General features: G+C 44.7%; 1 protein-coding gene across 4 annotated transcripts in view; it reads left to right on the top strand.

Annotated features, from left to right (window-relative positions):
• PAMR1 (peptidase domain containing associated with muscle regeneration 1) overlaps nt 1-26239 on the top strand; it is a 72885-nt gene that overhangs the window by 11998 nt on the left and 34648 nt on the right. For all 4 annotated transcript variants that reach the window (XM_030560049.1, XM_030560050.1, XM_030560052.1 and 1 more), the window contains exons 2-5: nt 2262-2438; nt 3254-3382; nt 15559-15673; nt 20413-20630. In XM_030560049.1, the coding sequence (XP_030415909.1) occupies nt 2262-2438; nt 3254-3382; nt 15559-15673; nt 20413-20630 (639 nt within the window). The remainder of the gene's footprint in view (nt 1-2261; nt 2439-3253; nt 3383-15558; nt 15674-20412; nt 20631-26239) is intronic.

The raw sequence follows: 26239 nt of genomic DNA on the forward strand, positions 1-26239 counted from the left end.
AATTTTGTATGTGGATACTCAGATTGATTTAAACCTGGCTTATATCGCTTGCATTGGTAAATTTATCAGCACAAGCTAAACTGATATAGATACCATTTATCGCTATGTACTAGAAATCTTGAAGGAAATGAGATTTCCAGCTTGATTTTGGAAACTGAAGAGATTTACATAAAATTTGTTAAAACTTTCAAATTTCAGAGTATTTGTTCAGGGGTTCAGCTTTCACTAGGAATGAGCTGCTTTCTAGGACACCTAATTGCATTGTTCTTTTTTAATGGTGGATGGTGAGACGTGTTGAATGGAATGTCAAAAGTTGAGCAGTTTTAATTAGGAGAATGATCTTGGCTTAGGGTGAATAGTGGTGAACAGGGACAGACAAAATCAAATAATTATACCTTTGTAATCAATTTGCTTAGGAATCTGCATGAAATACAGTTCACAGACAATCTATACATCACATATCTATATTTCTGTAGAAGAAAGAGGCATAGTTATGTGTTTAGTGGACCCAATATGGTCCAGTTGTTTGTCTGCTGTTCTGGGAGTTAGGCGACTTGAGTTTAATTTTTGGCTACTGTTTTCACTCTGGGACCACGGGAATAGACACGTCACCTCCTCAGTTGCCCATTTGTAAAATGGGGGTAATGATACAAATCTTTGCTATATAAGAATTAAGTATTATTGTGATTTTAATGCAAGCATATATTATTAGATTGGACAAGTACCAAACAAACCACCACCTCCCCAAATGCCAGGAGTTGCTTTTTTGTTGTAGATGAGAAGAAGGCAGGCAACAATCAGGCTTAGAATGCAAATTGACTTTTGACTAACTCTGGATCCAAACTGTGATGCAGTTCCCAGAAGTTTGTGAGGCTGGAGCTAGGAATAGGCTATGGAATTACACCAGGGATGAATTTTGCCTACAGCGATTTAGCTCTCCAGCTAAATACAAAAATCAAGAAGCTGTAGGTGGTCCCTTTTTGCTGGGCTGACTAACTATCATTAAGAAGAAAGGCAAGCTTCTGAGTGAGACTCAGGCTTCATCAGGCCATGGAGAATTGAGTGAGGCAGACCTACCACTGAATCCTACAGAGAGTTAACTCAGACCTCATTATTAAATTATGAGACACACTGAATCAAAAAGGAACTATGTGAAAAGGAAGCCAGGTAACATGGATGGGAGTTCGGCTCCTTAATAGCAATGTCTGGTTTGTTGCAATAACAAAGCAATTCTATCACTCAGAACAAAAAGGAAAGAATATTCTATGGCCAAAAAGGAAAAAAGAGAGTCTCATTATGTTTCTTTCGCATCTCATCTCTCCAGTCTGCTCTCTCACTTCTTATTATCAGGCTCCAGGAAAACAGCCATCAGGTCTGTCAACTGGTTAAGAGACACGCTGACAGTATCATGAGCTCATTAGATTTCAATTTGTAGAGTTAGACAGTATGGTAGAGGAAGGGAGATGGGATCTGTAGATTTACTGTATTAGTCTGCAGTCACTATCCAAGGTATTTCAAGATGTGGTTTCCTAGAAGGGCACTGCCAGGATAGATTAAATCTCAAAATGTAGCAGTGGGAGATAATTAAAAATGATTTAAAAATCCTGATCTAATTAGAAATGTTTTCATGAAATGAAATTTCAAACAAACAAAAATCAATGGAACAAACTGTTTTCTCCTGCAATGAAAGCAGCAGGTACTAGTGAAATGAAACTAGGAAATAAACTTGACTAGAAGCCAGAAGTGAAACTGACCTCTCCATTCAGACTCCCCATTCTCCAAGCTGCATGAATAGCAAAATAATACACAAAATGGCAGGAAAATTAAACAGTTCAGCAGATATTTTAAATTCCTTTGGAATAAATAATTTAAATTGGAGATGAGGTAGTGAACAAGGCCTGGGATTTTTAAAAAGAACTTTAAAGTGAAAATGTCCCTTCAAACTGGGGTTTTCCCCCTCTTAACGCAGAAGCAGGGAAGTCTAACAGAGAAAGGAAGGAACATATTTCCTTAATTCTGGGCTCAGTGCCTCTTTGGCTGGCAACGCAAATCTGCCTCTTTGTGTTTTAGCCACTCAAACTCAATTTATATTTTGGCAGGATCAGATATGTTACAACTTGGGTTGGCATTTGCCATGTTGCAGGCCTGGGCCAACCTCATGCCATGAAGGATCTGACTATTAACTGAACAATAGTCAGTGAATTGGATAGTTCTCTGCATTTTATGCATTATTTCTCCCCCACCATACTTTCTGTTTGCAGAATACATGGTGATCAATGAAAACTGCCCTGGAGCTGAATGGAATATCATGTGCCGGGAATGCTGTGAATATGACCAGATCCAGTGTGTCTGCCCAGGTGGGAAAGAAAAAGTGGGCTACACCATTCCCTGCTGCAGGAATGAGGAAAATGAGTGTGACTCCTGTTTAATCCACCCAGGTGTGTTGTGTTGGTTTGTAACATTGTCCCTTGCACTTTTTGTGCTCTCACGCAGGGTTTGCGGGGAAGTGCCAGCATGTGCAGCCGGTCGTTGTGCACAGAACCAGATGGGCACGCAGCCCATTTTGGCTGCCTGACTTCATGGATTGCTTTTAGTCTCCTCAGGGATCCATCTGTGTCAGTGCAAGCCGCTCCTGCACCAGTGTGAGCTAATGCGTTCAGCATGTGGCCTCATGTAGCACCATTGCTGGTCACACAGTGGGCTGAGAGTTTCCAGGGTTTTCTGTGCAAGCCTGGATGCTCTCCACAAGGTAAAGTCATAATCAGTTTCACACAGGTCATTTCTGGCTGGGATTTGATTTCCTCAGCCTCCGGATCTGGTTTGTACATTGCATTATGAAATGAGAGGGGAAAGAGGCTGGGGAGTTCGGACTCTTCAGAAAGCGATGGGAAAGCAAAGTTAAAAGTAGAAAGAGGGAGAACAAGCTGAGAACAAATTAGATTTACTTACAACCAAGGATGGAGCCACGCTGCACTGACATGCAAACTCACACTTCCCTGAAGGGTTTTCAGAGCAGGGGGATGGGATGTAGACATACAGGGCAGCTACCAACTCAGATCCAGATTCGAGAGCTAGATCTTGCCAAAGTGGGGGATGGATGAGATCCACAATAGTCAGCACCACGAAGACCACAAGCTTCTTTTGCAGTGTGAAAAGCAAACAAAGAGATTCCTCGTCCGCTTTTTCCCACCCCATCCTCTCCCTCCAACACCAGCTGTCTAGATGTCATTCAACAAAGTGACTCTGCTTTCAGGCTGCACCATTTTTGAGAACTGCAAGTCCTGCCGCAACGGCTCCTGGGGTGGAACGCTAGATGACTTCTACATCAAAGGGATCTACTGTGCAGAGTGCAGAACAGGCTGGTATGGAGGGGACTGCATGAGTAAGTGCCTTCAGTGAGATACCCTACAACTGGGCAGGGTGGCACTAGGGATATAGTGGAGGGGATAGTGGAGGGGGTGACTTAATCCGTTCATAGTAATTGCCATGTGTGACGAAGTGGGAACGTTCTTAATGTTTTCTCTGAATAATGTGTGGGTGCCTCAGTTTCCCCTATGCCTTTCTTAAGTATCTAGGTGGTGGGATAAGGGGGTATGATTGATACAGAGGGCCAGTGTGATGATGTCTGCACAGAGAATGACCGACTCCCTGTCTCCTGGCAACTGATGGCCTGGGCCCCTCCCCTGCAAAGGTGCCAACTGAAGGTGTTGGAGAACAAAGAGATCAGGTGGCCTCCTGGCTTGGGAAAAAGACAAAGGCCAGAGGAGGGGCTGGAGAGTTTTAGTTTGGAGCTGGCTGGGGGAATGGAGGGAGCCCCAGGGCTGGGGTCTAAGCTCCCTGCCCCTCAAAATGGATCTGACTCAGGGGTCCTGTTGTCCTAACCTACAAGCTCTGTCGTCTAATAAACTTTCTATTTTACTGGCTGGCTGAGAGTCACAGTGAATCGCAGGAAATGGGGGGTGCAGGGCTCTGACTTCCCCACACTCTGTGACACCATGCTATACCAAACCAATGGTCCAGTTAGTCCAGCATCCTGACTCTGAGAATGGCCAGTACCAGATGCTTCAGAGAAGGGTGTAAGAAATCCTGCTGGGAGCAGTTAGATAATAATATGCAGTGCTCAGAGGGATAACTACCTGCTTGCCCTCATCAGTGAGAGGTGGGCTTAGGCCCCGAAGCACGAGTGTTTAATAAGCCTTCCAAACTCCTGATGTAGTTTTTTAATTGTTAACTATTGTAACTCTGGATGTTCTTGTTATCCATGTTATTTCTTTGGATTTAGACAAAAATAAAAAGGGTGCCTAACCAAATGCAGAGACTCTTGAGGAAGCATAAAGAATCCTGTGGCACCTTATAGACTAACAGACATACTGGAGGTAAGCATCCGACGAAGTGGGTATTCACCCACGAAAGCTCATGCTCCAATACGTCTGTTAGTCTATAAGGTGCCGCAGGACTCTTTGTCACTTTTTACAGATCCAGACTAAAATGACTACCCCTCTGATACTTGAGGAAGCATGAAGATTTACAAAAACATTTATATTAAATAGCAGCTTATCCTCACAGCCAGCAAAACTCAGGCCCCAACAAAGCACAAATCTCTCCTCGCACAGATGTAACCACCTTCCACAGCAGAAATACAGTGCCTTGTAACTTATTCTGATGGTCAAAAGACTGGGGCTATTTCAGACCAGGATGGGGCTATTTCAGGTCGCGTTCCAGGGTATTATAAAATAATAGAAAATTTTTTGTTTGTGTCCTGCTGAACTCTTGGCCTCAATGGTCTCTTCTGCTAATGAGTTCTAAGGCTAATGGTATAAAAAGGTATTTCCTTTTCTCAGTTTTAAATCTGCTGCCTTTCATCTTCATTGCCTATCTCCTTGCCCTTGTATTATGAACAAGGATAAATAGTATCCCCACATGTACCTTCTCTGTTCTAGTCATTATTTTGTACACATTTATCATGTCTCCTGTATTCATAGCTTCCTAGGCCAGGAGAGTCCATTGTGATAATCTAGTCTGACGCCTGCATAACACAGTCCATAGCTTTTCAGTAGATAAAAATAAAAATTCATGGTGTAAATATCAGGTTTTAAATACCTAAACTGTCTAGTATCAGAGGAGAGCCGTGTTAGTCTGGATCTGTAAAAGCAGCAAAGAATCCTGTGGCACCTTATAGACTAACAGACGTTTTGGAGCATGAGCTTTCGTGGGTGAATACCCACTTCCTCAGATGCATGTAGTGGAAACTTTCAGGGGCAGGTATATATATGCTAGCAAGCAAGCTAGAGATAACGAGGTCAGTTCAATCAGGGAGGATGAGGCCCTGTTCTAGCAGTTGAGGTGTGAAAACCAAGAGAGGAGAAACTGGTTCTGTAGTTGGCAAGCCATTCACAGTCTTTGTTCAATCCTGAGCTGATGGTGTCAAATTTGCAGATGAACTGAAGCTCAGCAGTTTCTCTTTGAAGTTGGTCCTGAAGTTTTTTTGCTGCAGGATGGCCACCTTAAGGTCTGCTATAGTGTGGCCAGGGAGGTTGAAGTGCTCTCCTACAGGTTTTTGTATATTGCCATTCCTAATGTCTGATTTGTGTCCATTTATCCTTTTCCGTAGAGACTGTCCAGTTTGGCCGATGTACATAGCAGAGGGCATTGCTGGCATATGATGGCATATTACATTGGTGGATGTGCAGGTGAATGAACCAGTGATGGTGTGGCTGATCTGGTTAGGTCCTGTGATGGTGTCGCTGGTGTAGATATATGGGCAGAGTTGGATTGGTTCCTGAGCTAGAGTTATTATGGTGCGGTGTGCAGTTACTGGTGAGAATATGTTTCAGGTTGGCAAGTTGTCTGTGGGCAAGGACTGGCCTGCCACAAGGCTTGTGAAAGTGTGGGATCATTGTCCAGGATGGGTTGTAGATCCTTGATGATGCATTGGAGAGGTTTTAGCTGGGGCTGTATGTGATGGCCAGTGGAGTCCTGTTGGTTTCTTTCTTGGGTTTGTCTTGCAGTAGGAGGCTTCTGGGTACACGTCTGGCTCTGTTGATCTGTTTCCTTATTTCCTCATGCGGGTATTGTAGTTTTGAGAATGCTTGGTGGAGATTTTGTAGGTGTTGGTCTCTGTCTGAGGGGTTAGAGCAGATGCGGTTGTACCTCAGTGCTTGGCTGTAGACAGTGGATCATGTGATGTGTCCGGGATGGAAGCTGGAGGCATGAAGGTAGGCATAGCGGTCGGTAGGTTTTCGATATAGGGTAATGTTAGTGTGACCATCACTTATTTGCACCGTGGTGTCAAGAAAGTGGACCTCCCGTGTAGATTGGTCCAGGCTGAGGTTGATGGTGGGGTGGAAGCTGTTGAAATCATGGTGGATTTTTCCAGCGTCTCCTTCCCATGGGTCCAGATGATGAAGATGTCATCAATGTAGCGTAGGTAGAGAAGGGGCATGAGTGGACGAGAGCTGAGGAAGCGTTGTTCCAGGTTGGCCATAAAGATATTGGCATATTGTAGGGCCATGCGGGTGCCCATAGCAGTGCCACTGATCTGGAGATATATATTGTCATCAAATTTGAAATAGTTGTGTGTAAGTATAAAGGCACAGAGCTCAGCAGCCAGTTGTGCTGTGGCGTCATCAGGGATAGTGTTCCTGACAGCTTGTATTCCATCTGTGTGTGGGATGTTTGTGTAGAGAGCCTCTACATCCATGGTGGCTAGGATGGTGTTTTCTGGGAGGTGACCAATGCATTGTAGTTTCCTCAGGAAATCAGTGGTGTCACGGAGATAGCTGGGAGTGCTGGTGGCATAGGGTCTGAGTAGAGAGTCCATATATCCAGACAGTCCTTCAGTGAGAGTGCCAATGCCCGAGATGATGGGGCGTCCAGGATTTCCGGGTTTGTGGATCTTTGGTAGTAGATAGAATAACCCTGGTCGGGGCTCTAGGGGTATGTTGATTTCTTCTGGTGTTAGTGTAGGGAGTGTCCTGAGTAGATGCTGTAGTTTCCTAGTGTATTCCTCAGTGGGATCTGAGGGAAGTGGCCTGTAGAATTTGGTATTGGAGAGTTGGGCGGCCTCCTTTTGGTAGTCAGACCTGTTCATGATGACAACGGCACCTCCTTTATCAGCCTCTTTGATGATAAAGTCAGGGTGGTTTCTGAGGCTGTGAATGGCATTGCGTTCTGCATGACTTAGGTTGTGAGGCAAGCGATGTTGTTGTTCCACGATTTCTGCCTGTGCACGCCAGTGGAAGCATTCAATGTATAGGTCCAGACTGTCATTTCGACCCTCAGGAGGAGTCCATGTGGAGTTCTTCTTCTTGTGCTGTTGGTGGGAGGCCATCTGTGTATCAATGCACTGTTCTGTGTTGTCCTGGAGTATTCTTTGAGTCGGAGACGGCGAAAGTAGGCTTCCAGATCGCCACAGAACTGTATCATGTTGGTGGGGGTGGCAGGGCAGAAAGAGAGTCCCCAGATAGGACAGACTTTTCTTCTGGGCTGAGTGTGTAGTTGGATAGATTGACGATATTGCTGGGTGGGTTAGGGGTACCACAGTTGTGACACTGTCTAGATCAGCAAGTTCTAACTTGAGCAGAGTCCATTCAGGCCTCCATTCTTCTGAGGCTGATAAGCTGAGTTTCTCACAGTTTGCAGTGTGAGTTTTTTCTGATGACATTTTGAAAACCAGCGACCATTCTGCTCTGTGTTGATACTCAAGATCCCATTGGACTGGACTTTCCATAAGAGTAGAGATAGGAAAGAACCATTGGGTCCATCAAGTCCTTCTTCCTTCTGCCGGCACAGGGTATGGCTACACTTTGAGCTGGGGCATAATTCCCAGCTTGAAGAGACATACCCGTGCTATCTCTGATCAAGCCATCATGCTAAAATAAAATGTAGCTATTGTGGCTCAAGTGGCAGGAGGGACTAGCCACCCTGAGTATGGGATGGGTTCCTTGGACTAAAATTGGCACTGTCACCCAATCTGCCAGCCAGCCCATACCATATGTCAAGGCATTGCATCAAGGAGCATTACAGCTCTTGTGTTCACATTGGAATATTGCGTTCATTCTGGGCTCTTTGCTAGCAGAAGGGTTTCAATCGACTGAGGGAATACAAAGGAGAGCAGCAAATGTGACCTGTCTGCCCAGTGCTGTGTCTAAACACTGGAGTGCACTTTGCTAGTGAGCACACTCTTTTTTCCAGCACTGTGAATGGCTGCTTATCCATGTTCTGCACATTTACATGTCTTAGCCTTGAATGAGGATTATCAGTGTGGGGAATAGTTTTGTTAAGTGAGCCAAAAAAGTGGGGCCTTTGTGGCTGAACTGGCAGAAACTGCCATTCTAAGGTTTTCTCAGCTGAAATTCACTGCTCACATCTGGACGTTTCTTTTCAGCTGGGAGAGCCGACCCTCTGTATGTGGGACACATCATTTTTTCCCATATAGCCTTAATTTTATTCTATTATTGAACATTTAAAATGCACAGGCAGCTAGGGTGCTATATACACCTCAAGCATGATGCTTTAGAGTTTGCATTCTGGAGTGAAAAGACCCTATAGTTACTTAAAACCAGAACAATTTCCATTGGTCAGAGGACAAAAAGCTTTGTCTTCAAAAGCAATTGCAGCCTGCACTAGGAGAGTGTGGTCCTTTGTGTCCCTCTAGTGGTGGTCAAATATGAAGTTTATGAGTCTGCTTCTGCTTCTTGCTAGAGGAATTAGTCTTTTAGTTTAACAGACAGAATCTCTTGCTTTTAGATCAAAAGGTTCCTGAGTCAAACCTTACTGATGGCCTGAGCAGAATCAATTCCATAATCACTGTCTGAAAAATACTGAGAATGGATTGCTATATGAAAAGAAAGACTTTCCTGTAGTAGGTAAAAAATAAAAAAAAACAATTCTAAAGGTGCATTTTTTGGTCCATCACTTCCGCTTGAAGTCTGTGATTTCCCATTAGAAGTTGAGCAAATAATCACTTATAGAATCATTTACTTGTTTAGTAGACTCTCTCCTCTTTTTTTCTGGTGGCAGAATGGCTGGGAGCTGATCTCAGATTACTCATTATTTGACATTTTTTGCAAATTGCCTTGCTGTTTGATGCTTAAATGGTGGAAATATGAGCTTTGTTATGTAGTTGTGATTGGTCATGCAAGTCACATGGAGATTTCCCCTGGATAAGTGTTAAGCTTGTAATCAGGTTTCAGGTGCAAACACTCCAAGTAATCAGGTTTCAGTGTGCAAACTTTACACGCAGTGTGAAGAAATATATGTGTGAGTTATCGCTATTTCTTGCTTTTAAATACTTGGGAGGTGCTCAGAGACTGTATGCAAACAGAGGCTGTATAACTGACTGCTAGAGAATGTTTACCTTTTGGGCTGTTCAGAGTCAGCAAACAGAGGAGGGAATAAGCACAACCAAAGCAGAGTCAATGTTATCCTTCAAAATCTGAAGACATCTTGACACTACAGTTTGAGAGGCATGAAGTGCTCCATTCATCTCAATAAATTGTTGACTCTGAAGCTTAAAGATGACACATACTGCAGTGGTGGGTGTCAGTACAAAATCCTCAGATAGGCAAAAATGGCAATGTTTGGGGCGGTTTCACTGCTGATCACCTTAGCAGAAATATGCAGCTGAAGTGCTCATCCTACAGTTCTAAATTACGTTCCATGCCTGCCCAGGTACCAACCAGCTAGGTTGACCAGACAGCAAGTGTGAAAAATTGGGACAGGGAGTGAGGGGTAATAGGAGCCTATTAAGAAAAAGACCCAAAAATCAGGACTGTCCCTATAAAATCGGGACATCTGGTCACCCTACAACCAGCCAACTGTCTCGATGCAGCTGTGCCTAGGCAAGTTCTGCAATGCAGATCAGCATTGTGAATAAAAAAGTCTGGGGCACATTAAGCCTGACAGTAGGGGTGTCAGGTTTAATGTGCTTTCAGCTTAATGTGGTGCCACTTCCAGCAGCTCCCATAGGCCTGGAGCTGCGATCGGTAGAACCTGCGGACAGGGCAGGTCTGGACACACTGGCCCGGCCCAGCAGGGGCTTTCCCTACACAAGCGGAGACCCCTGTTTGAGAAACCCTGGATTAAAGGGAGATGAATGCACCCTTTTCTGTGGTGTAAAATACACTGCAGTACCTGAATCCACTCACCAGATGGTGCCCAGAAGCTCTTAAATGGCTTCTTTGATGTGTAAGACAACAGACATTGCAATGGGTTATAAGTTGAATGAGGCAAGCTGATTTTTCTTTTTCCTGTGTCATAGTTTGCTGGGCAGGAAGTCACAATATTAAGTAAGAATAAGACAAATGAGGACCAAATTCATTTCAAATGGTGCATAAGGGTACACAGCTGCACTTCAGCCTCTGAGGCCCACATTTTAACATTGGGCTATTTTGATAAGCCTTTAGACAGCGGTTCTCAAACTTTTGTACTGGTGTCCCCTTTTACATAGCAAGCTTCCCTTATAAATTAAAAACACTTTTTTACATATTTAAACCATTATAAATGCTGGAGACAAAGTGGGGTTTGGGGTGGAAGATGACAGATCGTGACCCTCCATGTAATAAGCTTGTGACCCCCTGAGGGGTCCCAACCCCCAGTTTGAGAACCCCTGATTTAGAAAGTCTTTTTGGGGAAAATAAAGGAGAAGGATATGAATTTTTCTCTGGACCTTGACCCTTAAATATTCTTGAGAAGGCAGTGCACATGTACACAGACAGACAGACAGACAGACAGACAGACAGAGACACACACACACACACACTCCCGTTAGAGTAAACCTATTACTGATTAGATGGCTGATTGCTTAAATGTGTAGGGCTAAATTAAGCCCATCATTGTGAAGTGTGCTCAAGTGGGGAGAGAACAATTTTGGGTCATTATTCACTTAGGGCTTGTCTACATCAGAAAGTTGCAGCGCTGGTGAGGGAGTTACAGCGCTGCAACTTAGGAGGTGTACACATCTGCAGGGCACCACCAGCGCTGCAACTCCCTGTTTGCAGCGCTGGCCGTACTCCCGTTTTGTCTCGGGTGTAGAGGATCCAGCGCTGGTGATCCAGCGCTGGTAATCAAGTATAGACACTTACCAGCGCTTTTCTTGACCTCCATGGAATAAGCAGGTATCCCAGCATACCTGAGGAAGCCTCTGGTAATCAAGCTGGTCTCCTTCCCCGGCTTGCTCTCGCGTTCCCCGAACCCCGAGCAAGAAGGTCTCCTTCCCTGAGGTTTGCTGGGTGGTTCGGGGAACGCGAGAGCAAACCGCGGCGAAGCTGGTCTCCTTTCCCGGTTTGCTCTCTCGTTCCCTGAACAAGCAGGTCTCCTTCCCTGCGGTTTGCAGGTGGTTCGGGGAACGTGAGAGCAAACCGTGGCGAAGCTGGTCTCCTTTCCCGGTTTGCTCTCGCGTTCCCCGAACCCCCGAGCAAGCAGGTCTCCTTCCCTGCGGTTTGCAGGGTGGTTCGGGGAACGCGAGAGCAAACCGCGGCGAAGCTGGTCTCCTTTCCCGGTTTGCTCTCGCGTTCCCCGAACCCCCCTTGAAGCCGCCCAACAGCGCTGCAGTGTGGCCACATCTAACACCACTTGCAGCGCTGGTTGCTGTAAGTGTGGCCACTCTGCAGCGCTGGCCCTATACAGCTGTACTAATACAGCTGTAACAACCAGCGCTGCAAAATTTTAGATGTAGACATGGCCTTAGACTTAATGGTGGTGATCAAGAAGTGAAGGCCTGTGCCTCTACCATTACCACTCCTCCTGCGCCACTGAGGTTCTGTCTCTCTGGCTCCCTCCACGCCCCCCCCCCCAGCAAATTTCTGAATGCCAGTGGATGTAACACTTCTATCATTGTTGCTTTGTCTCCGGTCTTGGCTCCTGATGGAACCCCACACTGATGGGGAAACCCAAACAACAGATGTTGAATTGTGACCAGATGTCTCCTCCCCCAGTATGAACACTCATAATGGGATAGAACTCAAAGGACTCTTGAGTTGTTTTTCTCTCTGTTCCAGGCCTCAGAGAAGAATCTTTATGTGCCGCTGAAATCAGCTTTTTTTTTCCAGACAAGAAAGGAACCCTGATGCTGACACTTTTCCAAAGTGGATTATTTTTTTTGAAAGAAGCCGGATTTGCCAGCATTAGTGGCTGGGGTACAAATTATTCTTGAGAATTTTCCAGGCCTCCCACAGCTTTAGAAGGGGAAGAAAAAAGATCCCATTTGATCAGAAGGTGATGGAACTGTTGTTTGCCTGCTGTTTTTCTGGGGGAGGCAGCACAATGTCTGCTAGATGAGCAGGAGAAAGGGTGAAGATCTGATCTGATCTCAGATGTGCTTCATGCAGAGAAGCACATCTGAGAATATTCTTTTGGAGGAAGTCCCTGAATGGCTCCTCTTTAGCCTTCAGACCACCTGCTTTGCTGGCCAAACCTACTTCCTTGGCATGGACATTCAGAAGTTCAGACTGTACTGTTCCAAATAGAAAAGTGCATTTAGTATGCCCCTCACATAAGCATTCTTTTGCTTCCCTTTATGAAAGGCAGGAGTGCAAAGGAAGCTCAAAAGCCCCTGGTTACAAAAGGGAAGCTTTCTTTGAGGTGATCCAAGAACCTTGTCACGCAATCTGAAGATTTCCCGTGCTTTGTCTCAGGTTGTTTTTGAGGCAGGAGCCAGTAACAACGCAAGGTCCCTTTCCTTGCGTGGGAAGGCACATTATCATGTGTGCTGTAGCAGATTCTGGCATCCTAGCTGCATCCTAATGGGCCTACAGGAGTGTAGTAATTAATTTTCATCTTTTACCTGAGTAACCAACTAAGCCCGGTGTAGAATGAAACACTTGTGACGAACTCCTCTGAGCTGGAGTGCTGTTTCATCAGGTTCCACTTAATTGCAGGTAGCTGAGGGTAAACCAACAAAGGTGTTTTATTAGACAGACAATTCTCAATAGGAAACTGGACAACTGACCTTCAATTTTCCCATGTCTCTCACCATAGTTCAGACACATAAGGCCTGATTTTCAGAAGCTAAGTTCAATGGAAGCTATGGATGCTTTGCACTTGTGAAAATCAGGTCACTTCCACACTCGCGTGTCCTCCAAAGGGAAGTGTGCTTATGGCAAATGCCACTTACAGTGACAGTCCCATCAGTCAAGAAGGGAGTGCACTGAGCAGCTCAGGGTCCCTGTTTGGGAATGGACCAAACTTACTGATTCTCAGTCAAGGAGCATGGGAATGGACTAAGGAGGCTAAAATTCTGGGAAGTCTCTTGGCCCCTCCTCCACAGCTTTACTACAGTCTCTTGGCCTCTTTCAACAGTTCTTCTCCTATGCTTGGTCTGCAGCCTACCCATAATCCTCCAGTGCAGACATGTTATTACCCACAAGGCAATTTCTAGAACAGAAGATTCAGTCAAAACATCCAGTAGTGTATGAACAGAATGCTTAATGAAATCCTGATAAGCTGTAAGACTCCACCAGGAAAAGTGTAGCCAAAAAATTAGGTATCAAAAGATGTGATCTGCATGGTATGTGATGACATAATTCTGCACCTTCACTTAAGTAATGTTTATAAAGTCCTTTAGGATCCTTGCCAAGGATTTCCGTTCTACAAGCGGGGAAACTGAGGTATGGTGCAGTTAAGTGGCATACTCAAGATGTTTGGTGGCAGAGCTGAAAATAGAACCCAGGATTCCTTATTCCCAGTTCTCTGTGTTAAAAGTGTTCCATTAACTCCAGGCTGTGGGGAAGAGGAGCATATCAAGTATGGATTATTGAAATTTAGGCCCAGGATTGGGAAGGGATCCAGTGGTGCTCCAGATGCAGCAGTCCCTCTCAAAACTTTCCTGTATCCCACCTACTTTGCCACAGCTCTGCAGGCCTCACTCTGACTAGTTGCTGAGTGGGAGACTGCAAAGGTTAAACGTCTTCCTCTTAACCACATCCACATGTCACATGTGAAAAAAGAGGATGAAGGGGACAAGGACTGAGGGGAGGAGTCTTTCTGAGGAGGGGTGGGAAGGAAATGGGATTAGGGGAGCCCCACATTTTAGGGTAGGACTTTGGGAGGCCAAATATTGGTGAGTCCAGACCTTAGCTATGATTAATCTGGTGCTGATGTGAAGAGGTGATACTATATAAGTGTAACCCTTCTGTCCCTCTGAGTTGGCAGCAACAAGGGCCGGGTTCAGTATCCAGGGGTTCCGTTTCAGTAACACAATGCATAACCGGCTCGAGCCCCCACCCAGTGACCTGGGACACTCACATACCACACCCCCTGGGCGCCTCTAGGAGGCAATACTTCCCTCTCGCAAGCACGGAGTCTGAGTGTAGCAAAATCTTTTTAATAAAGGAAGGAATTAATGCGGCATCCCATTGGAGAAACACCACAAACAGGGTTATAACACAAACCATAAACAAAAACCCACCTCCAAGTACTTTTGGCACTGTCCTTTTTCCCCTTAGGGTCTTAAGTCCAATCACCCCAAAGTCCAACAACCCAAAAGTCTCTGGTCAATGCCACCCCAGAGTTCGAGAGTTTATCTGTAGAGGTCCCCCCTCCAGCCTGGATAGAAAGGGGCACCTTACGTGGTCCTGGGCCAACTGCCCTGCCTCTCTGTGGGTTCTGCTTCCGCCTTCTCCACGAACTGCTCCGCTTTACCAGCTGCTGCACGCTGCTCCTCCAGCCGTCCTCAGAAACTGCTCCGCTCCACCAGCTGCTCTGCTCCATGAGCTGCTCCGGTTCTCTCTGCAAACTGCTCGGCTCCGCTCGCTCTGTGTGCCGCTCCACCTGCCACAGCTACTCCGCTCTGTCAGCCACTCTGCTGCCACCAGCTGTCCCGTGATCTGCTCCAGCCGTCCCCACAAACTGCTCCACTCCACCAGCAGCTCTGTTCCACAGTATAGCTTTGGGCTCCCCACTAGTTAGCATCGTACTCAGTGCTCTCAGCTTTTTAGTGATTTTCAGCTCTTAGTGATTCCAGCTCATAGTAGGGGAGCCCCAGTGCTATTGCACCATTAGCCCAAAGTGATTTCAGCTCAGTAACCTGTATTTAGATTCTTGAGGGAATAAAAAAATCATCTCTGACATTCCACAGTGGAGAGAGGAGGGGATGCAACTGGTGCTTCTGGCTCCACAAGGAGCCTGCACCACCAGGCACAAATACCTACCCCCAGCCTCTCTCAATTCTCTGGGTTTTGGAACCCATGTCCCATGTCTAGCCAGTACCGCCCAACTGAGGGTGAGCAATTTGTCACCAAGCAGTCCCACAGCTTGGGAGTCTGGGATAGGGTAGGCGTGCCTATGCAAATACACTCTCTGAAATTCTTTCCACCAGATGTCAGTGTAGAGCTTATCCTGACTCTGCTTACATAAGCTTAAAGGAAAGGCTTTGAATTTCTAGATAATGTTGAAATAATATAGTAGCATAATAATACTAATAATATAGTAGGGCATTTTAGTCATTCAGGAAGTTGCCTCAGATGTTAGTATGTCAAATTTGTCTATTCTGGCCCCTTCTCCCTGAGGTGCTGACTGATAGTCTCTAATGGTCTTGCTGTTTTTACTTTTCCTCTTCAGGATGTGGGCAGGTTTTTCGAGCTTCCAAAGGTCAGATTTTGCTGGAGAGCTACCCACTGAATGCACACTGTGAATGGACCATTCATGTTAAACCAGGGTTTATCATCGAATTAAGGTAAGTGGGAGGTGAATTTCAGCAAATTCTGTGTTCTGTGTGAAGCAAAGTGGCACGTGTAACAGATGGGAATCAGATTTTGATTTCCAGGTGGGTCAGACTCTGGTGGCTCTTTGGCAAAGAAAGTGCTGCCCCAATCTTAGGAAGCTACTCCATATTTAGCACCTGGCCCAGCGGGAGATCTGGGAATGCTGCACTCCTGGCCATGTTCTGCCTTCAGTTCCTGCTTGGAACATCAGCTGATACCAATGGATATTTCTAGAGACATCCAGGGCAATATATATCCCTAGGTGCCATTATGGTCTGAGCATCCAATGGTCCAACAGGGAAACACCAGGCTAGTGTAGAATGGATTCACTGAAGACAAAACTCAGGAGTGTTTTGGGGCAGGGAGAAACTGGCTCAGGTTACTCTGAATTTGTGTGAAAACAATTAATTAATTTTCATTAATGTACCTTCCCCCCCATAGAATCACAGACATTAGAGAGGGAAACTCCCTCAGATGGAGATGGAAAATGCCTCACACGAGGGGGCGCCCACCACTTTTTGCAGACTTTAATAGATTTCACGGTCAGGAAGTATTTCCTGTTACTCAGCCTAAATTTTCCCTTTCTAAATTTCATATAGTTACATCAAGTGACGTCCTCTTGAACTACCTTAAATAATTCCTTTCCATCCCTGATGCCTACAAGCTTCCTATATTTGTATAGTTAGTTGTTCAGTCAATCTACATATCTAGCCCTTTCAATCTTCCCCAATGGCTCAGTTTCCTCAGCCCTTCATCAGGGTTTCTTTTCCAGTGCCTGAGATTCTTCATTTGGTGCAATTAATTTTGTTTTTGAATGCGTGTGGCAAAGAGCTCACACATACAGCAGGAAGCTTGGCAGAGGATCAGATTCAGCCCCCACCAGCAACTACAATAAGAACATGAGTTAAAGGCTTCACATCAATCTTTCCCCAGCTTTGGAGACCAGACAAAGAAGCAACGTTAGGTGCACAAACACTTTTCTAACCATAGATTTAAAGATACTTTAATATTAAATCAGAGGAAGGAAAATCACTCAAGGAGAAAATAAATGTGGGGGTTCCTTTGACATTAACACAAGTCCTTTATCATGCTTACCACTGTGTAGTTATTAGCAACAATAATTACAAACACTGATAGGGGGTGAAACCTCCTTAGAGCAAGTGCAAGATTCTGTAGGTACCTTCAGGGGTGGCTAGATATAGCAGTGCCTATAACATGGTACAGGGAGTTTGGTGTTCAGGTGACTGATGCTGCTTTCTGTTACTCTTAATGGGACTGAGACACATTTTCTTTGCTTTTACAAGTGCGTTGTTGGAATGGGCTGTAGCTCACTCTGTGCAAAAAGCAACAAGATTATAAATGATATTGCTTTACATTTATGCACGAGACTCTTTCATTCCTAAGGATGCCAAAGTGCTTCACAAACGGTGGGCTTGACCCTGCTTTCAATCATATCAGTGGGGGCAGGATTGGGTCTTATGTTTTACAGCACCAGTGAATACAGCTTCTCTGGGGTAGGAGGGTGGCAGCCACTGGCACAGATCAGCAATGTACAAGAAAGAAAGGAGAAGGATATTAGGGCAAACCTCTACACTTGTCAATAGTGCAATGGGATCTTTAATTGCCAGGCAGAGTAGACAGGGTATTTGTTTTTAAGGTGTAATCCGCATGAGCATTGTAGAGTATGCTGCATGGGAAGCCTGCTAGGAATTAAATCTGCAGCTCTAGACCACTCTGTTCCCGCCCTTTCCAGAGGGAGGAGTGATGGTTCTGTGCGTGGGAATTTGTGTTACCACTCAAGCACTGAAAATTGTTATCACTACTGCTGCCACAGGGCACAAGGTATCTGATTTGAATGGACAGGTGGCATTACCTTATGAGAGCTTCCTTCTAGCTGATTTGCTCATCTTTCCATTGTGGCCATTCCCCACACAGTTCAGCAAACTCAATACTAACCCCTACCTCCCTTGACACAGGGTCCCACTGTTAGTGTGAAAGTGTCCAGAAGCAGAGTCTGATGAGGGAGCTCACACTGTTGGGTTTAGGGGAGACAGTAGTTTAAACTCCACCAAATCTTTCCATCCTAGTCCTGCTGCCTATTCCTGGCTCTTTGGACTTACTCCACTTCCACATAAACAAGCAGAATCCCTCTGCCATTGTTATTCTCAGCTCAGAATAGTAATTGTTAGCAAACGATTTGCGGAGTTACCATGATTCCTGGTCTCCATGTAGCCCCAGCAAACCCTGTGTGATTGCCACAGGGCAATGCTGGTGATCCTATCTGTGTGAAGCAGAAAGGAAACAAGTCACCTGCAGTAGCCAGCCAGCTAGGCCAGGTTTCTGTCCCTTTCTTCAAGCCTTTGTTTATCTTCCCAAACAAAGCAAGAAAAGTATACAAAAAAACCACACCGATAATCTGGTTAGAGGTCTGGACTCGATCTGCCAGCTGATCCTATATACCAACAAATATACCTCCCCTCCTCTGCATTGCTAAGCTCTCCTTTATATTCCAGCTGAGAGTGTGGGCTAGTCAGGAGTGCTGATCAGCTGTGTCAGCTGATTCCCAGCACCTGTCTGCCGGCTGTTCTCTGGCCTAGGGTCAGCTGCTCCCTATCTCACTCTTCTCCCCTCCCTCCAGCCAGGGCTTTAAAAGGGCAGATCTCCCAGTTCCAGTGGGTTTATATAATTTATATAAATAAATAAATAAATAAATAAAACTCTGAATCTTACAGGACTAAAAATAAATCATCTTCTGATTTGAGATGTGCTATGCTGTCCTAGGGGATTTAGTTGACCAAGCCCGCTTTGATAAATGGTTGTTGTAGTAGTTTGTTTTGTGTGCATTTTCTATCCTCATTTTTCTTTAATTTGTGATTTATCATGCTACCTCAGCCCATGTCTCATCAGGAGATGAGATACAGCACTCTAGGTAACGCACAATTCACATTTTCTTTTATGTTGTGACAGAGCTGTATCTTGGAATTGTTCTTTTCTTTTTGAGAGAAGCTCCCCCCCCCAGAGGTATATTCTCAATGCACTCACTAATAACATCACCTCATAACAGTACTTTGAGCTCCTTTTCAGTCTGAGGATCTCCAAGCATTTCATTAACATCAGGGAATTTGGCATTATCATATCCAGGACAGTTAGGAAAATAGCCCCAGTTTTACAAGTGAGGAAATTAAAGTTGAATAACTTGCCCATAACTGTGCTTTAGTCAACAATAGACCCCAAGATTTCAAAAGTGTTCAGTTGACTCCACTGGGAGCAGAGTTAGGACAATGTTGAGGATTTCTGAAAATCCTGTGCCAGGTCTGTCAGCTCCCATCCCTGCACTTTAGCCATGAGGCCTTGTGCGTTTGTACAAATCTATTGCTTCTGTAAGAGCAGATCCTGGGGCTTGATCAACCAAAGAGAGTTTGTTCTGAGGATGTCACACTGGTAACTTGATATCTCATGGCAAGTAACAGAGTGTCAGTCAGACAGAACTGGAATTTGGACTCACCAACTTGCTCATGAAGTTTAAGTGAAACTGAGATGAATTAATGCCTGATGTTTATTGAAAGCAGATGTCGTTTTTTTCTCAACCACCATTCAACAGACCCTTATGAAAACTCTGATCCATATCTTCCTCTGGTATAACTTGGTACAGCTCCATTCAACTGCTCATTCAATGGAGCTATGCAGATTTACACCAGCTGAGGTTCAGCTGTTACTCCAAACACAAAAATAAGTACTGACTGAGTGAAGACAAGTGAGTGTGTATTAATGTTAGTCTGATGGGAGGGGATAGAAGGGCATCAGCCATTTCACATAACATAGGCTTCCTTATGCACAGTCAGGAGAAATCAACTGTAGACTGTAGGAGTATGCTGAGCATCCAAAATGATTGTGCATTTTTCCCTTCTCTTCAGTTAGAAAATGTTAGATTGCCAGACAATTCAGCCCACATTTGAAGAGTTAGCCTGATAGATTCAGTCTGATCCATTATATCTCTTAAATGTGGTCTACAGAGTTGAGAGTTTTCATGGAGATTGGGAAGATTAAAAGTTACATTTTTTAAATATTCTACTGAGCAGTTAGTGGTGTGGTGTTCTCTCAGGCACAGAGCTTGGAATGCTTACCTTGCACAGCGATGTAGAGCACAGCACCTCAGGCAGTTGGTTATTCTAAAGGCTCTTTTTTATTAGCTCTCTGTCTGTTTTTCATTCATATTCCGTTTGAATATTTTGGCTTTGTGCTCTGCTAGCAGCAGCATGTTATACTGTTAACTAGTGAGAGCCTTGCTCCATGGCTGATGCAAAAGGACAGATAGCATTTACTGTCAAAGCCTCCAGATATTACCCTCCCCCTTCTGCATTAACCCTGTCCCTTTCCCCTTACACAAAGGGTGTAAGTACTGGCTATTGAGAATCAGTTCCTGTTTTGTCTTCTGATCTGAAATAAATTGTTTTTTCTTTTGTTGCCATTCTCTCTCTTTCTATCATATTTCTAAGGGACCTATCATAGTTTCTAAATGCAGAGCACAACAATTTAAGTAACACTAATAAAGTCCAAAATGGAGTTTAGCTCTCTGCCCCTCTAGTGTATCCAGCTGTTCTCCTCTCCTTTAGATGGATGCTGTAAGGGGGCAGTAGCCTCTGAACTGAATTCAAAATACAGTCCAGCCAGGTGAGAGTGGCAGTCTGATTTTGATGTCCTTCTGCCTCAGGTTTGCCATGCTGAGCCTGGAGTTTGACTACATGTGCCAGTATGATTATGTGGAGATCCGGGATGGGGACAATATAGACAGCAGGATAATTAAGCGTTTCTGTGGCAATGACAGGCCGCCTCCAATCCGAAGCACTGGGACCTCACTCCATGTTCTCTTCCAGTCCGATGGATCCAAGAACTTTGATGGGTTTCATGCTATCTTTGAAGAAATTACAGGTAAAGGAATTAAAAAAAAACACATGGCATTTTATTCTCTTTAATTCAGTCTCACTAATCTTTTTCACTGTTCTGCTTCATTAAAAACTTTCATGCTGTGTTGCCAACAGCAGTTTATACAGGTAGGTACAGTGAAGGCACAAAGTCACCGTATGGCTTGCTAAAATGAAGCTCTTCTAAAGTAGACCCCAGTCCCATTATTTGTGCAAAGACTCAACTGATTGCAACAGTTTAGGGCTGAAGTTTCATGAGGTTTGTGATGTTTCTTTTTGCACCAAAGAACTGGGAATGAGTGATGAGATGGAATTTTTGTGCACAACTCGTTGCAGTCAGGGAGTTGCTTGAAGTAGTACGTGGAAGCAGAGTAAACAGTTTAAAATGGTAGAAACCTGTTGCATTTCTGGTGTTTTGTCCATGCGAAAATGCTTTAATTATTTCTGCTACTTCACATTTCAGACCAGTTGGGCTTTTTTTTAAAAGAAATTGTTTGTACAGGGAAGATGCAGAAGGCTCTTCCCATATAGAAAGCAAACAAAAACATTTTTCTCTCTCCTTCAATGAATAATGTGACGTGCTAAATGTTTTTATGAAAGAAGTTGAGTTCCAAAATTCCAATCTATTTATTAAACATATTAAGCTTGAGTCTGATCTTATTTACACAGGGATAGCACCTTCCCCTCTGCATTACTCCCTATCCCTTCTGCCTGCCTGCCTGCCTGCAAAAGGAAGGCTGATAGCTCCTGTTTTGCCTTCTGATTTGAAATGTCTTGTGTCTTCCTTGTATGGGGCAAGTCTATAAAACCTGTCCATAGAGTTCTTAGCAGAGAAGGACAACTAGTGTGTGCTGGTTTGCCATGGGAAAATCCTACAGGATCTATAACAGCTAACATTAGGATTTCCCAATCCCTCCCTGAAATAAGACATATGAGACCCTAGACACACATCAGTGTCCCAGATTTAATGGGATCACATGAGCTGTAAATCTAGTTCAAGAAGTTCAGTTAATTCATGTAATCTTTGCAGCTAAAGCACACCTGAGCTCCAAACCTATTGGGGTTCAGCTGTTACTAATAACCCAAGGTGCAGTTAACAATCTGAAACATGCACACACACAGGAGAAATGGCTGCCCCACGTCTGCATTTACTGTACCCAATTGTCTACTTGCTGGTCCCTATAATACAATCACAATCACAGCAGGAACAGTTAGACAATGAGAGCTAGCACTGTGCTAACGAAAGGGCTGATGGAAAGCAAACATTGCCTCCACCAAATGAAACCTGGTGTGGGGTATGTTGCAAAGGCTGCCTACACTCCTAGGCCTAACATTTTTGATATGGAGTAGGATGAATTGATTCCATTTTCTCTGCTCAGCATGTACCACTTAGTATTCTAGCACTGTTCTGCACTTTATTTCCACCCCATTATTAATGGTATTTATTTGAGACTGGATGGTGCAAGCAGGGTAATCCCTGCAGAGCATGATGCAAAGGGGTGAGAGTTTGTCAGGAGGCCTCATTGTGCACCTTATTATGAATCTGTCCTGGCCTGATGAATAGCTGAAGCGAAAAGCTTTAGAAACTGTCACTGTGTCTCTTTATGTGAAGTGTTAACCTGGCCAGCAATACTGTTCATGGAAGAATACAATGTACAGGGGGAGCTGAGGGACTGAAAGCTCTGGCAGCATACAGCAAGCTTCAGCATTCAGTCTTCTGAAATCCTTCTCAATGCAAAACCCCAGTGGGTAGGCTGAACAGGGCTCACTAGGTCATTCACTTGCATGATTGTTGAGAACAGGATCAGGTAAACACACTCCAAGGCTGAGCAATGGCCCAAAGGGATGCTATGGTATCTGTTGTAGCTTAGCACTGGAGTGGAGAAGATAGGAAAAGTGGCTCGAGCAGAGTTTTTTCATTTACATGTGTCCAGCTTTGCAGGGCTCTTTGCACTTGGGTCACCTTTATTCTGGGGACCCTATGTGGGATAGATTTGGCAGAAGTTGTCTCAGAAGTCATGTTCTTCATGAAACGATGACACTGATCGAACATGGGGAAGTATTAAGACCAAATGGTCAGAGAAACTTAGGGAAATGCAAAATAATCTACAAAAAGTATGTCCCTAGAGGGAAGACCAGTGGACAGCTAGTTAATAAAAGAAACAGCTTAATCAGCTGAATGGCCTGTCCTGGAAGCAGGTGTTAACCACCGAGTGCAGCAACAGACACTGTCAGGGATAAAGGGTAATCCAGTCTTTGGAGACAGTGGCCAGAAGTGACTAAGCTGACCTTAGATGTGAAAGACAGGAGGAGGGAGGAAGACTGAAATAAAGTGAGCGGGATAATTCCCCTGCTCCTGTGTGTGGTTGTCCTTCTTAATAATCCCTTGTGGAAGGTGAGGGTTTCCCAGCTGATTTGCTGGCAACTATTACTCATGAAACATTATAAACGTCAATACAAAATCCCATAAGTAGCGAGAAAAGCTAACTTCTCTTCATATTTATAATAGAGACAAGCTGGGTGGGCTTGATAGAATGTGTATCCATGGAAATAGAAAGGTTCTGGGAATATCCTAGTTATGTGAGTTTGTTGGATAAGTTCTATTGAAACAAAATGTAGCTGGAAAGCAGAAGACTTTTTTTTTCCTTGCAAAAACTATTTTGAAAAAAATGTTTTCCAACCATCTCTCCTAACTAGTTATAGATAGTTACATGATACCCATCCACTGGAGAGATAGGGCCAAACCCTAGTCCACCAGAGAAAAACTCCCATTGAGTCCAGTGAGATTCAAATTTGGTCCATAGGTCTGTTTGTACTACAGGCCTACTAGATGCTGTCTTAATGGTTTTCATATGCAGCCAAGAAGGAGTTACAATTCCTCAGGTGAAACCAGAACACAAAAGTGAACAATTGTGAGCAAAAATTGGATGTCTAAGTCACTGTGTGGGTGTTTTTCGGTGCATTCTGTGGTTTAGATTTTTAAAGGGCACAGTGAACTATGATAGATTAGAAATAATGCTGAGTCTGACTTAATGAGAATCATGACAATCACCAGTAGCCAGGGGTCAGTGGATACTGATCCCTGCCACATGACATGGCGAGGGAACTTTTATAACCTTGTTCCATGTCATATGACTGAAACCAGGCAATAAAGACTCATTTTTATCAGCTTTTTTGTGTGTCACACCTCCATCATAATCAGGGGCAGCTCCAGGCCCCAGCACGCCAAGCGCGTGCTTGGGGCGGCATGCCGTGGGGGGCGCTCTGCCGGTCGCCGGGAGGTCCACCAAAGCCGCGGGACCAGTGGACCCCACAGGCACGCCTGCGAGAGGTCCACCGGAGCCGCCTGCCGCCCTCCTGGCGACCAGCAGAACGCCCCCTACGGCATGCCGCCCTGCTTGGAGCGGCGAAATGTCTAGGGCCACCCTTGATCATAATAACCCACATACATGCCAGGGCCACCCGGGGGGGGGAAAGTGGGGCAATTTGCCCAGGCCCTGCAGGGACCCCATGAGAGTTTTTCGGGGCCCCTGGAGTGGGGTCCTTCACTCGTTCCGGGGCTCCGGAAAGGTCTCATGGGGCCCGGGCCCCTGGAGCTTCTTCCGCTCCGGGTCTTCAGCAGCAATTCGGCAGCAGAGGGTCCTTCCGCTCCAGGACCTGCTGCTGAAGTGCCCCAAAGACCCGCGGCGGGGAGTCCTTCTGTCCCAGGACCCGCCGCCAAAGTGCTGGGTCTTCGGCGGCAATTCGCCAGGCCTCCTGAATCCTCTGGGCGGCCCTGATCCGTGCTCATTCATTTGACACAAGTGGCTCCACAGAATAAACTGGCAGACAAATAATGGCTTGTGCTATCAAGACAGAAGCAATAAATAAACTTACCATTGGTCCCACTGCATTGACTTCAACTGACAGGAAGATATGGCCTTTTCGTTGTAAAATATCAGTGCTTCCCTGGCTCTTCAGCCTCTTCTCTGTCTCTCTCTTTTTTAAAATATGTTTTCGAACACCAGGAATCATTATCATTATCATTTGTAAGCTTTTCAGGAATTTGTTATCCTCCGCCCACCTCCCATCCTCATATCCAAGTCTTTAAAGAGATTGTGCAAGGTTTTAGCAAGGGCTTTCGCTGCCCAACCTAAATACAAATAGCTTTACATCTCCACGTGAAATCTTGTCAGAAATCTGGTTTTGATGTTATGAGTGGAGTTCTGTTTCTCTTTCACCAGCTGGGTCAAAGAGACTTGAAAAGCCTGTTTCAATAAAAAAGAACTTTGCAAAAGAATCAGCTGATTTGACATGTGCCATTCTGGGTTTCATCACATTGAGAGTTTGAATATATTAGTGCCATCTCTGAAACTGATTGTTCTGGTTGAGATTGTGGTCTACGGGGGGCAGCTAGGGCACTACCGACCCTGCTTTGCTTCATCAGCGATGTTTAGTGGTATAGTTCATTCCTCCCTTATGTTAAAGTGGTAATTGGTGTATTGTTGATAGACAACTGTGATCTCTAAGTGAATTAGAATTTACTCTTTTTATACTTTTGTAGCAATGATAGACTAGAAGTTCAACAAATAAAGTTATGAGGAACCTTTAGAAAGTCTCCTAAAAGTGGCAAGAGCATTTTTATGGCAAATTGGGGTGAACTCTTCAATTTGGATCTAGATGTGAACTTTACAGCTCTGGCCTAACTTGGTATGATGGATCTGAACCAGAACATCAGATTCAGAACTTCACAGACCTTTGGAGATGTTCCTATTTGAATCTGGATCTAAATTTTATGATTTGGGCCCTAGTTTCTACCTGATAAGACCTGAGTTCAGGCTGATTTTCTTCTGAAACAGTTGGGAACTTCACTACCGCTTGAAGTAGTGCTTGTGTTACATCCCATTAGGAGCTAGTGATTTTCCTCTGCTATAATAGAGGAAATACAGAACCCTGAGGGTCTAAACTCAGATCTCTGAAGGTAAGTGGAGGAGGAACTGACTTTAAGCAATTTGTTTTAAAATGTATTTATTTGTAGCTTTAAGGGTGCATTTTGAAAAAGGGAGTGCAGGCCTGGTGCCCAAATGTGTGTGCAGCACAGTGGCTTTTGCCCTTGTTAGTAAGCCTGGTGCATGTGCAAATAATTAGCTATGCACATAGAAATCCATTTATGCTTAAAATTCTGATCTATTTATGCCACTTCTCTAATTGCACCTGGATAATTGTGCCAGGACGCATCCCAATCAGCTGGTTCCCAACCTGCTTCCTTTGCCAGTTCAAGGTCATCATCCTGATTTAAAAGTTCATAATAGGGGTTAAGAGGACACAGGAACATCAATCATTGCATTTGCATCCATGACTCAAGAGACAGCTATGCTCCTTTAGGGCAGTACTGCTCACAAAGCCCAGGATGAGGTATGTAAGAGACAGAGGTAATGTGACCCTTCAGGTAAACCCACTGTAACTCGAAAGCAGTGATAGAAAGATGGGGGGCCACGACGGACAAAAGAAAAGGAAAACTACCACCAATAAAAGGTTGTACATTCCGAGATCTTCCTTCTAGCAGGGAAGTAAGAAGATTGGAGGGTTCCTTGAATCTATTGAGTACTTATCCCTAGATATCTAATTTACCTGGGA

This window comes from Gopherus evgoodei, chromosome 4 (assembly GCF_007399415.2).
Source record: "Gopherus evgoodei ecotype Sinaloan lineage chromosome 4, rGopEvg1_v1.p, whole genome shotgun sequence".
Lineage (NCBI taxonomy): Eukaryota > Metazoa > Chordata > Testudines > Testudinidae > Gopherus > Gopherus evgoodei.